The following is a 13,851-nucleotide window of genomic DNA, read 5'->3' as shown; positions in this document are numbered from 1 at the left end:
AAAAAAAAAAAAAAAAAGCAGCATTAATTTTCTGTATTTATTTCATGGTCTAGCTGTTCTCTGTATATTTTTAATAGCTTAAATGAGTCTTTTTTTTTTTTTTTTTTTTTTTTTTTTTTTTTTTCAATATATTCCAATAACTTTTGGTTAGTATCTCATATATATATTATTTTAAGGTTGCATCAATGAAATATGGGGACATTTCATTCAGTTATATTGAACACTTATTAACTATTTTAATAAATCTTAGTCAGATAGATTAAACTTTAATCGTTATTAAAATTACATTTCTTTACATATTGTTATTTATTTCATTTTAGATGCTAATAAACAAACAAAACAGAAAATTGTGTGCAGGAGCTTGTCTTCTTTTATCAGCAAAGTTGAATGATATAAAAGGACTAGAATTAAAGATCCTAATTGAGGTAATTTAATGTAATTTTATGAACTGATTTAATTAAATTAAAAATATACAGCTACTCCCCGACTTACGTAAGGGTTTCGTTCTGTGGAACTCTACGTAAGTCGGAATTTCTCTAAATGCTTATGCAGCACTCGCATATTTGATTGAATTTGATTGAAGCAAAAAAGAAATGTTCGACGAACATGTAAATAGAATTATTTATTCAATTTTTTTCTCTCATGCACATCAAGAATTACAAAAGTGTACAAAATTATAAAATTACAAAAAGAGAGAGGAGACAGACATAGCGTCAGCAAGTTTTACCTTTCGAGAATCGTTGCCAGAATTAACTCACCAGCTGATAAGCACACCACTGTGGAAGTTGAGGGCTGCGGAGATTTAGAAGGGGCTTTTTCCAGCACATCACAAAATTTCTCTGTGGCTGCAGAATTGGCACTGGCAACTTCACTGCATACTTTAATGTTTTGGAAACCAGCACGATGCTTGAACCTATTAAACCACCCATTGCTTGCCACAAACTTTTGGGGTTCACTGTACTTATTTGTTATTGTTTGTTTGTTATGTGGTTTTTAGGAGCATTAGCAACTAAGGCCATATTGCTCCAGGACATGCGGTGGTCATTCCCTGACCTTTCCACATCCTCCATATTTGGTACCGTACTTATCCTTAATATCTTCATAAATACTTCTTGCTTTTGCTTGAATGGCCATTGGACTCAGGGGCACTTGCTTCTGAATCTGATTTTCCATCCATATTATTAATAGCTTTCCATATTCAATATAGCACCTGAACACTGTTTTGTGATCACAGTTGATCTTAAATGCATTTATCCTTTAACGTGTTCTTTTATATGCACACTGTCCTTTAAAATAGTATTCACTGTTGAAGCAACGAGACCTAATTCTGTGCAATAGATGATAAACTTTGTCCTGCTTCATACTTCTTAATTAATCATCTTCATTTCTAAATCAATTTTTTTTCATTTCCTAGCACTGCCAGCACTTTCACTTTCCATTGGTCCCTTTCCCTTCACCATTGTAATAAGTAAATAGGAATGAAGAGAAGATTCTGAAAATTTATTTATGTTTTTTATATGATTGAAGATATTAGTGAAGGGGAACTCGTTTCACCATAATACCATAACATAAAAATCCACAGATAGTGAAGGGGAACTCGTTTCACCATAATACCATAACATAAAAATCCACAGAATTCCAGTTATCCGGTATTATCGCAAATGCAATAAGATTGAGTTTACTACTCGTTTAGGTGCCTCTGTAGCCAGGGGCGCCTCCGTAGCCAGGTGGGAAAGAGCAGCAGTGCAAAGCACACGCTTCTTGATTAGACCGGGGTTCGATCCCGTCACCACCAAATACGGAGGATGCGGAAAGGTCATGGAATGACCACCGCATATCCCGGAGCAACATGGCCTTAGTTGCTAATGCTCCTAAAAAAAAAACCAAAATCTGTAGCCAGGTGGGCAGGAGCAGTAGTGCATAGCACATGCTTCTTGATTAGACTGGGATTTGAGCCGTGACCACCAAATATGGAGGATGTGGAAAGGTCAGGGAATGACCACTGCATAACCCCGGAGCAATATGGCCTTAATTGCTAATGCACCTAAAAACCAAATAACAAACAACATAACTACTCATTTATAATAGATTGTGCTAACAAAAAAGCATAATAAACAGGAAAGTGCAAATTGTTTTTATTGTTTTATGGTAGTGACCTCCAGAAATGCGTTTTAGAAAAATATCACAGAGGCATTCAAAATTGATTCTTATAACGGAACATATGATAACGATGAAAGTGTAGTACAATTTCCATTATAAAAATTACCTTTTAGAGAGATAAATAGCTTAGTTATATAATGAAAATTTCAACTTCTGAGGTCTTGGAATGAATTACCAAAAAAAAACACAATGTGTTATTGGGTTCACATTATGATATTTTGACGATACCTCCATTTATTCTTGCAGGATGCAAAATACGTTTCTACGATTTTTTTAAGTTTGCACCAGCTGGCAGAAATGTGCGTAGTCGAATTTCCGTAAGTCAAGTATTACATAAGCCAGGGACTGGCTGTATTGTATTAGTTGTTTTTTCTTTTGTGCTTAATTTAGTGTATATGCATGTGTTGTGTAAGTGGATGACTTGAGTAATTTATTGGATGACTGTTTCTGTACAAGCATGCTAAAGAGGCAACAAGAAAAAGTCACACTTTTAAAATGGTTATCAGCAGTAACCCTTCATGCATTGAGAATTTCTTTATCTGGAGAGATAAAGAAACACTAGGTAACAATGATTATAGTGTACTGATGTGGGATTTCCTTAAGGATGCAACTGCTGTATATTTTAAAGGGAACAGATAGCGCAGCACTAAATTATTTTCAGTGGAACCAGCTGACAGTATTATCAGTTGCAAGTTCTAAATTGAGAGGCATTCAAAGAAGATTGTAGAGGATATTGGGCTTTTTGTGTGAACTAAGAGATACTGTTCAATTAAACTTAAATGACTATCAGATGAACTAATGAGAATAGTGGCAGAGAGCAAAAATGTGTAGGATGATTATAAGTTATCAGGGGACACAGAAACAGAAGTATTAACTAGTCTGCAATCAATTCACTAAGGGTTAGTCAAACTAAGGCAGATTACAGGAAGTCTTTGGTTAAGAATGTGAAGAAAAGTAGTTGCTTTTGATAATGCTAAAAAGAAAGGGATGAACCACATTGATCCACTAGGTATGAATGGCATAACTATTGAGAATCCTATTCAAGTTACTGACAAATGAATAAATATTTTGCATCTACATTCATACTTGAGGAAGTTTTTACTCGTGATACCAGAAGTAGTACACCAAGTTATAACTAGGCCTACATAATTTCATGGTAACTAAGAAGAAAGTGGAAAGGAAATTTTTCAGGCTAAAAGTAAATATGGCATTGGGCTGAATGAATCTATCCAATTATGTTAAACGAAACAGCAGAAGAGTTAAGAAAACCTTTGGTAATAATTATGGGAAAACATCCTTGGATCTGGCTGGGGAAGCTCCCTGAAGATTAGAGATGTGCAAATGTATCACCTATTCACAAAGGGCAAAGTGTGTAATAGGGAGGATAATGGAGTCAGAGGTCTGGGTGGTGGTATCCACTGAAAATAAATAACAGTAGCCTTCTCTACTAGAGAAGCGTTATTTATTTGAAGTAGTGCAATACCAGCTATCTCATTGTGAAGGCACCCACAATATGAGATACAATTAAAACGATGCCTTTAACACTACAAACATAGTTCAAATTTATGGGTAAACTATGGTGTATCTACACCGATATTATGCAGTTAAAGAATAATACAGGATCATCTTAACAGGAATGCAGTTATACGGCAGTCACACAGCAAGGATTTATTAAGGGGTGATCCTGTCTGATCAATATCGTTAGCTATTATGATTCGGTAACAAAGGAGCGGGATGCAAAAAATATTTTTTACATCATATACTTAGATTTCAGTACAGCTTTTCATACTGTTCCACATGAAATGCTGCCCTACAGATTGGAGCAGTGTGTTACTGGGGGCATGTTACTGCTGTGGATAAAGGAATGGTTGGACAGAGAGTAGTCATTAGTGAGCACTGCTTTCCTTGGTCTAATGTTATTAGAGCCCGTCTGGTTTCAATGCTGGCCCCTCACTGTTTTCAGTATTTATTAATAATATTGATGAATGCATATCAAGCTTATTGTGTAAGTTTGCAGATGATACAAAGGTTTAGAGGGTGGTTAATGATAGGAATCAATGTGTACTACTACTGCAACAGGACCTAGAAAAATTGGACAGTGGGTTTAAAAGTGACAGTTGAGGTTAAACATTGAGGAGGAATACTGCTCTCATATTACATATGAGAGCAGTATTCCCAGAGTAGAATGCCAATTGGGTTGTAACACACTCAAGTCAGTGGAGAATGAAAAAGAGTTATGAGCAGTGCAGAGAGGCTACTAAGGCAGCTCAATAGGTTCTCTCAATAATATGCAGGAATTTTGCTAGCAGGGACAAGGAAGTGGATATCCCATTATATATGGCAATAGTTAGAAAGTATCTTGAGTACTGCATACAGGTCTGGATGCCTCATTTAGGAAAGATGTGAATCTGTTGGAATGGTTGCAGGGAATAGCCACAAGACTAGTCAAGGGCATAAAAGGGTACTCTTACCATGAAAGACTTCATTTCTGTAAATTGCAGTGCTTGGAAACCTGTAATAAGACCTAATTGAAGTGTTTAATGCTTTAAATGGATTGAGTAAAATAAATTTTGATGGTATTGTTACTCTTTCTCAGACAACGCACATAAGGAGACATAAACTTAAATCGATAAAGGATAAATATGCAAAATTTGCTTTCAGCCAAAGAGTAATTGACTTTTGGAATAAACTTTCTGTTTTTTTGGAAGTGAACAGTTTGAAATAAATTAAGGAAGTATTAGATAAATTTTAATTGGGGATGGACAGGTGAAGTAGGGTTTTTTTTTTTTTCTGCTGATTGTGTATAATGCATCACTTGCCACTATTGATGCTAATGACACCTAGGTTTAAGTTTATCAGTAAACACAGGTAAATTCTATTTCACAATTAAAGAAGCCCAACTATACACTTGAAGCTCTCTAAAGCATGGTTTACTAATGACATTCTGTTTTCCTGCTAGCAAAACTGAACTGTTTTAAAAGAGTATACAGGAAAAGAAAAAAAAAAAAAAAAAAAAAAAAAGCCTCATTAACTTGGTACTGGATACTTCAATGTATCTAATAATCAAAAGTAGTTTCAATACTCCTGTCATGTGAATGGAGTTCTATATGCTTTTCAATATAGTTATTTCACTATATGGTTTTAATGTGAATACAGATTGTTACCTCATTCAGTTTGAAACCTTTTCATGTTACTGAGACAAAACATACTTTAGATGTTTTTGTTGCAAGAGAATGGCAACTTTTTACTGTTTGCCATAAACAATTGCTCTCCTCTCCACATACATACCCTAGAGCAGTTTCCCAACCATTTTCATGTACAGACCACTTTTATATTTGAGGTAGAAACCACAGACCATTTTTATATTTGAGATTAAAGGCCACAAGTAAAAAATATCAAACTATATAAGCAAATATATTAATAACTATTTTTAAATACAATATGTACTCATACTTAACATATTTAGTACAAGTTAAGTCATTATAAGCATCTCATCATTGTTAATTGGATTGTTGCCTACTGCAAAAAAACTCTGTTTTACTGTTAAGTTCCTAGGACCACTTTGATAAGTTATACAGACACAGTCCCGCCCACAGGTCAAGGAACAGTGTACTAGAGGACAGTAAAATAGTGTGACTTCACTCATACATCAGGTGTTTATTTTTTTTGTTTTTTTTCTTTACATTGGTGAAGCAAGAGTAAACAGTGGAAGAAAAAATAAATTGTAGTGAAGTATTGATATCAAAAAAACTAGAGATTTTTTTGTGTGCAGCAGGTAAGAATGAAAAAACAAATACTGAAAATAAAGAAATTTGGCATTTCATTGTCTACCCTGTCCACATATATGAGAAATTTGATATCCATAGAATCCAAATCAGTAAACAAAAACAGGTGTGGAAAAAGCGTGCAGATCTAGAAAGGAAAATTGACAAGTGGTTTGTGAAGCAAGGTCAAACAAGATATTTTTTTTTTTTTGTCCATTTTTGAAAGAAAAGGCTGATGAATTAGCATCCAAAATGGGACTGATTACAAGTATTCAAATGGTTACAGCATTTCCTGTTTCACAGGGTATAGCAAGATATTCTGCTATACCCTGTGAAACAACCACTTGTGCAGAACTACATATAGGAGAGCATTTTTAACTGTGATGAAACTGACCTCTCCTACAAGTTGCACTGAGATTGAACACTAGCCTTTAAAAGCAAAACATGTTGTGATGGGAAAAAATCAAAAGAGCAACTTGGCCATGTTTGCTTTAAATGGAAATGGAAGTGAAAAGTTAAAGCCATTTTTTATTGGAAATATGAAAAATCTTGATGCTTAAATGGGATATCTCCTTTTTGATTGTAGAGCCAACAAATATTCATGAATGACTGGTAAGCTGTTTATGGAATGGTTCATACAGTTGGAGAATCACAGTACCAACCAGAACAGAAAAATCCTTCTAATCATGGATCAATGTACTGCTCACAACTGGCAAGCATAAATTTAGAACATGTGCACATATTATTTTGTCTACAACTCTTCTGGTATCACTTTATAACCCTGTCTGGTATCATTAGCTCCTTCAAAGCATTGTACCATGAGTACTTATTTTCTCTGAGAAAATCAATTGCAACATTTTTCTGCAAGAAATCACAAAATGTGAAGTGCCTTAAGAAGTACTACTACATTAAATTCCACCTCCCTGCTACGCAATTTCCAGCTACCCAGCTACCCATCATGTGAATGTCATGTGGTAAGGTTTTGGTAAATGATTCTTGAGTAGTATAGAAGTTTCTAACTCATAGTACACTGTATGGTATTTGAACATGCCTCAAATTAAGACAAATTAGTTAATGTGTGTATATTACTATAGGAATTAGAATATGAAGAGAGCAAATGTGTTTCAATTTGTCTCCTGAAGGGGATTAAGATCAGGTGTCTGGTAAAGACAATATTTTTGTTTAAATTTAATTTCTGTAATTTTTAAATCTTATATCAGTAACTTTGTGCATTTTATTTAAGTAATTTAGTGAAATTAATTTCTACAATATTTAGTAAATTTAATCTTTACTTTTCTAAAGTATTTCTGCTAAGTTAAATTCTTTCCAATAACTTCAGTAGCTTAAATTTAACTTCACTAGTGGATAAAATTTTAACAGTTTAATTTCTGTAATACTTTGTTAATTTAAATTCTGTAATATATTGTAAATTTAAATTTTGAATTTTCTTAACTTCAGATTTTATCAAAATAATGAATGTTACAAGATCCACTTTTTCAACACAAAGTTCAAGGATATCATGACCCAGACAGAAATGCCTGCAAGCATTTCCAATGTGAGTCAGGAATTTCTTGCTTGTATAGCCTGTGGCATGTATTCAAAGGTTGGTCAAATAGACAAATGAAACCTAACTGATGATTCTTTTCTTTGCACCTGATGTAAGGAACATACCAATCTCAAATTAAAACTTGGTGCACTACTAGAATGAGAAGTGCATGCTGCTCTGGTTGAAGGAGATTTAGTTTTATTGGGAGATTCTATTGTCAGAGAAACAAGTAAACATTTTTTTGTAATAAAGATAAGCAGACCAGAACCAGAATGGTAACATCATCAATTGTTGCTCCTGGCAACAATTGATGATGTTACCATTTTAAAGCGATTAAATAGAGCATCATTATTCATGTGGGCACTAGCAATATTAAACGAACACAACCTGCCCATTTGTCGGATAAATATAGGACCATGCTGAAAAAAATGCTGTGAGCTAGGTCAGAATGTTTATCTGCAATTCTGCCCAGACACAATAGCTGGAATTATATGCTGAAAGCCTTGTGAATTAACTCTAGACTTGAGGGAGTCTGCAAAGTCTTGAGGGAAAATCTTAGAGGCAATGATTAAGAGTGAATCAAGGGACATTTAGATAGAAATAATATTCTGAAGGACATGCAACATGGTTTTGTTAAGAGAAAATCATGTTTAACTAATCTGGTGAACTATTCTGACACATACTCATGAGCTAGATGATGGGAATATTTCAGCATAATTTATTTGGATTTTAGCAAGGCATTTGACTCAGTCCCTCATGAGGGACTGATAAGCTGGAACACATTGGCATTACTGAAAAGATTCTAAGATGGACTGCAGGGTGGCTGCAGTGTAGAAGACAGAGGATTGTGATTATTGGATATTCTTCAGAATGGCAAATATCAAAATTGGGGTCCCCAAGCATCGGTTCTTGGACCATTGTTGTTTCTGATTTTCATAAATGACATTGATGAAAGAATAAAGGGCATGATGTCAAAATGATGTCAAGTCATTCTGAAAGAGTGTCAAGCAGCACTCATTCAGGATTACTTCAACAGGCTTCAAAATGGTCAGAAAAGTGACAGCTATGTTTTGATGCAGGAAAATGCAAGGTCTTAACTCTTGGGAAATAGCAACCCCAAAATAACTTATTTACTTGATGAGGTCGAATTAAAAACATTAGGGGAAGAAAGGGATCTGGGAATTACTATACTGGCAGATACGAAGTTTTCTGAGCAATGTAAACAGGCAGCCAGGAATGCCCATACTTTCATATTGATGATTTATCGAACATTATCCTGTAGAGATAGGGAGGTTATGATTCAATTGCATAAGGCAATTGTAAGACTGCATTTGGAATATTGTGTCCAAGTATGGTGACCTCATCTGAAAAAAAAGACATTGAGCTTCTTGAATGGGTCCAAAGAAGGGCAGTTCACATGGTTAGACCAGCAAAAGGGCACCCGAAAATGGAAAGACTGATTGTGCAGACTACAGACCTTAGCAACTAGGCACCTTAGAGGGGACCTTATTGAAGTTTATAAAGCTCTGAGAGAGATTAGTAAAATGATTGAAGGTGGAATTTTCACTGTTATAAAGAATTTCAGAACCAGGGCCATAAATTCAAATTGCAGGGAAAAGAGGTTTATTTTAGATTATATTGTAAGAAGTTTTCTTTTAGTCAGTGAGCTGTTGGTTACTGGTACAAGCTTTCACTAGTAGTCGAGGCTGACAGTTTGAAGAAATCCAGAGGCCAACTAGATAGTTACTTTCTTATCTACACTTTTTTTCTTTTTCTTTTTTTTCTAATGCAGCAAAAGCTTTTGACTTCCTTGTACTAAAAGACTAATACTAATTTCAGGGGTATTTCAACACAGTAATTGAAATAAAATCAAAAGTAGTATGCACCAAGGACTTGGTGCTCAATCTTCAGTAAGAGCAGAAAGTCTCTTCTTCACGATTGAAATAAAACGTAAGTACCATGTGTAAATTTTTATTTAATGTGTAAATAACCTAACATCTTTTTTTCTAATTACTAACCTTCACTAAACTCTGAAATGACACCTGACTGTAAGGATTTTGATCAAGAAAGCTGTTGTGCATACATTTCAAAAGACACTCGCCTTCCGTTTACACTGGTATAGGGACTGATGCACTAAATTATCTTAGAGTATTATTTAATCTTACAGTTAAAAAATATAAGAACAATGAGGTTTTACGTTATAAATTAATTAATTTAAAAATATGAGGTTTACCTCAGTAATTTCTTGTAAAATGCTTCAATATCAACACACTCTATTATAAATTAGATGATGGATTTAGTAACATCACTTAAATGTATTTTGACACTTTGAAGGACAATCGATGATCAATCGTATCCAGTACCAATAGTTTAAGAGCTCCAAACCTGACACACAGGAATACAGTAAATCACCAACTACTACCTATGAGTGAAAAAAGGTATTAGCATCATAAAATCAGTAAAAATGAATACGAATGTTATATGAGTACAATTTCTATCCTGAAGCGGATAGAAATTTGTTTTTATATATTTTAATTATGCTAATGTCTTTCACTCGTAGGTAGCGACATCGTATTCCTGAACGGGAATACAATGTCAGGTTTGGAGCTCTTAAACTATTGGTACCAGATATTTTTGATCATCGATTCTCCTTCAAAGTATAAAAATACATTTAAATAATTTTACTAAATCCATCATATCTTAATTTATAATAGAAAGTGTTGATATTGAAGCATTTTATAAGAAATTACTGAAGTAAGTTCATATCTTTTAATTAATATATCTTACAGTAAATTATCTTGTATATTTCACTTGAGAGTGTCATTGTTATTATATGGAAGTATACTCTCATTTTCCATCTCTCTGCAGTAGAATGGCAATACCACATTTTCCTTTGTAGGCAGTTTTGTATAAATACAAAAATTTTTGTTTATCTCTCTTTCCCCACGCACACAAATCATCCTTTCAAAATCCATGAACACGTATATTAAATTTCAGAGAGTGCGTGACTTCATTTAATGCTGTGTCCATAAGTATTGGTTGTCATTTTTCCAAACATTCTGAATACTCTAGTAGGGACATTAAATTTGGAGGATGGGGGGCATTTTGTACTCTTTTTTGTTTTTTTAGCTCTCTTGCAGTCTGAAACCATTGTTCAACTGGTCATAATTCTAAATACTTTCAAAAATAAATTTTATTTGGTTTTATGTGAAAACTCTGCTAAAAAAGGAATTGCTATCCCCTCATATATATCTATCAGTTTTTTTGCATGCCCAGCTACTTAAAACAGTTCAGGATATCAAAAATAATAAAACTTATCTGATATGTGAGTACAGCAGATATGTAAAAATTTTAATCTCCTGACCAGATTACAATTTATACCTTCAGTCTACAACTACAGAATGTTGAAAACCAGAAGTTTTCTGTTATGTTTTTAGAATAAATGTGTTTACTCTTTTAAAGATCTAAAAATAAAAGAATAATTAAGCCATTTGTGCTAATAAGCATAAATAGTTTAATTACTCTTATTTTTAGTACAATATTCATTCAAAGATTGGAAATCTGTGAATGAATATTGCACTAAAAGTAAAAGTAACATCATTGTTTACATTACACACAAGAATAGCCATATGAAACAACAATTATGCATAATTAGTAACTGTAACCTTGTCAGTAAAAGTCATCTGTGAATGAATATTCTACCTTTTTAAAAAGAATTTCGGTATCTTAATTTGATATAATTGTGTTGTTTTCTTTTTTCCAGAAAATTGAAACCATTTTTCGTTTGAATCGTCGAGAATTGCTAACAACAGAATTTAGTGTGCTTGTAGCTTTGGAATTCTCCCTGCATTTGCCAGTATGTGAGATTGTTCCTCATTACCAACATCTTGTGTATGAATCCTGACATTGGCCTTATATTTGGGGAAAAGTTACCCACCCGAACCACTCCACTGACTTTGTATCTGTTCTTATTTGCCACTGGAGGAAGTACGTACTAAACTGATATGTATGTACTCATATTTTCTTCTTTTTCTTTTTTTTTTACCATGTTCTGATCACTACTGTCAAAAATTATGTGAAAAAGTGCAATGTTTCTGTGCTAAATCTAATTGATGAAGGCTTTTACTGTTGAAATCTTTGCAGTAATTTTGCTTTATGTGCAACAGAAATTTTTTGCATATATTCAAGAGGGGTCTCCTTTATTTTTTATATCTCTGTCTGTGATAGTCATTAGATAATATTTAAGATTATGGTATTATTTACTGTTATTGTGAAAAAAAATACAAATATATGTCTGGTTTATTGAAATCTGTTAAGGTTTTTAAAATATAGTAGTGAATTTTTTTACATTTCAAGCTTTTTTAAGGAAGCACTATTATATTTTTTTTATTTCTGAATTAGATATCCATATATATATTTGTTGTTTGTATTAAAGTTAAATATGATTAACACAACTGAAATCCTATTATTATCCAAATTTAAGTTGAATGAATGGTTCTTCTATTTTTACATTTTTTTTTGAATTCCTGTAATACTCTAGTAAGGTTGCATTATGATAATGATGAAATAAAATGCAACACTCGATAAAATAGCCGAATAAAATTATTACACTGGAATTACAAACCTTGAGAATCCATCAATTTACTACATTTAAAGATTTACTAATCCTACTATAGGATTTTTGATTGTGGAGAGACTTTTTGCTCTTCTTGAGACTGAATACTTGACACTAAAGCTTAGGCTTATGTTCACCTTAGAGACATACTGTTATTCATGGTTTCACCTGAATTGGTGATATATTTTTTTTAATTTGTATAATGTCACCTGAATAGATGAAGGTCTGAGACATTGCTTGGATAACTGTTTCAAAGCTTACTGGATTCCCATCAGGTGGGCTCTGTTAAAGAATATATGCTGCTGAACTCTAAATAATATATTTTGTCTAAGTGAACAGCTAAATAGCGTATATAGTACATTAAACCCTCGATTCAACGGACTAATAGAAGAGGGGGGAGGATTTTTTATTATTCTTAATGTAAAAAAAAAAAGCTTTAATACAATATACAGTACTGTACAATATAAAATTATTAAATTATAATAAAGAATATGTAATATTCTGTTGTAAATATAAAATGTTGCAATTTGGCCTTTGATGATATCAGAAACTGTTTTTTTATGCCGAAAATTTTAAAAACACATGCTACTGAGACACCTTGTTCTAATTTCTCAGTTAGCTCTAATTTCTGTGCCACATTTAAGTTCACATGCTTTCTTTTAACTCCTCTATCACTTGATGCCATTTTAAATTGTAAGGATTGCAAAATTATTTAATAAATAGTCACAATTCAGAAATCACAGAAAAACTCTGTATACAACCTGACCGCACGATAGCTTGAGGCAGACTGAAACCAAAACAAAGCGAGTCAGTAGACCTGCAGTTTAGTGTCCCGAGTCACGTTCAGCTAGCAAGTCACCGCCTGCTCCTGTCTATTATCTGTAATCTGGGAAAACAGCAATTTGAACATGTTTTCCAAACGAATAAAAAACAATTTCCTGAATTTGATTATAAAAATAAAAGTAGGTAATTATCAAAATAATAATGGAATAGATAATTATTTTTAATTTTTAATTAATAATAACACTGAAGTTTTGTATAACCTAAAAAAAAAATAATATGGTCGAGATTAATATGTACATTACTGTATTATTATTTGTTCGGTCCATTAAATCAAGGGTTTACTGTATAGCAAACCCTTGATTTAATGGACCTTTAAAGGCAAACTTAAGTTATATATTTAAAACCTTCGTTTTAAATATATAACTTAAGTTTGCCTTTAAGCATAGAATTCAGTTGTGTGAGGAGCTAGTAAGTTTCAAAACGCCTGTCCTGGCAGTGTCTCAGATTTTTAAATCAGTAATAGATTCACTTATTGAGGCAATGCTATACAGTTTAAAAATATATTAACAACATAGATAGAGCCTTGGATAATGGTTTTTGTCTGAGAACATAAGCCAAACCTTGTTGCCAAATATTCAGCATTTAGTCTTCAATGACAGCAGGAAATCTCTGTGTGATTGAAATCAAATGCAAGTAACTCATATGAATTTTGATTTTATTACCAATCCTAATTAATACCATAATTCAAGACAATTAGTATGTCTATAAAAATAAAATATACTTAGAATTTAAAAATGAAGAGAAAAAAGTGTGTCTTTTTATTATTCTGATCTGTATAATTAATTATTAAAATTACTAATGTAAAGTAAAATGAATACTTTGACACGTTTTTATTTTATACCAAAACTTAGTATTTTACTCATATTTCTGACACATTATTTTATATCAGAACAGTTTAATGCAAAATCAAATATATGTTTTTG

The 13,851-nt window shown here is 32.8% G+C and overlaps 1 protein-coding gene across 1 annotated transcript in view; it reads left to right on the top strand.

The window, feature by feature from the left end:
* LOC150086619 (CDK5 and ABL1 enzyme substrate 2-like) overlaps positions 1-11,450 on the top strand; it is a 142,471-nt gene extending 131,021 nt beyond the window's left edge. Inside the window, exons 11-12 of the mRNA XM_090372205.1 lie at positions 321-425; positions 11,234-11,450. Of these exons, the coding sequence (XP_090228331.1) occupies positions 321-425; positions 11,234-11,374 (246 nt within the window). The 3' untranslated portion in view covers positions 11,375-11,450. The remainder of the gene's footprint in view (positions 1-320; positions 426-11,233) is intronic.
* The last annotated feature ends 2,401 nt before the right edge of the window (positions 11,451-13,851 follow it).

Source organism: Mastigoproctus giganteus, chromosome 4 (genome assembly GCF_048544385.1).
Source record: "Mastigoproctus giganteus isolate SK-2022 chromosome 4, ASM4854438v1, whole genome shotgun sequence".
Lineage (NCBI taxonomy): Eukaryota > Metazoa > Arthropoda > Arachnida > Uropygi > Thelyphonidae > Mastigoproctus > Mastigoproctus giganteus.
The sequence above is the reverse complement of the archived record's forward strand: the minus strand, read 5'-3'. Positions and strand labels throughout refer to the sequence as shown.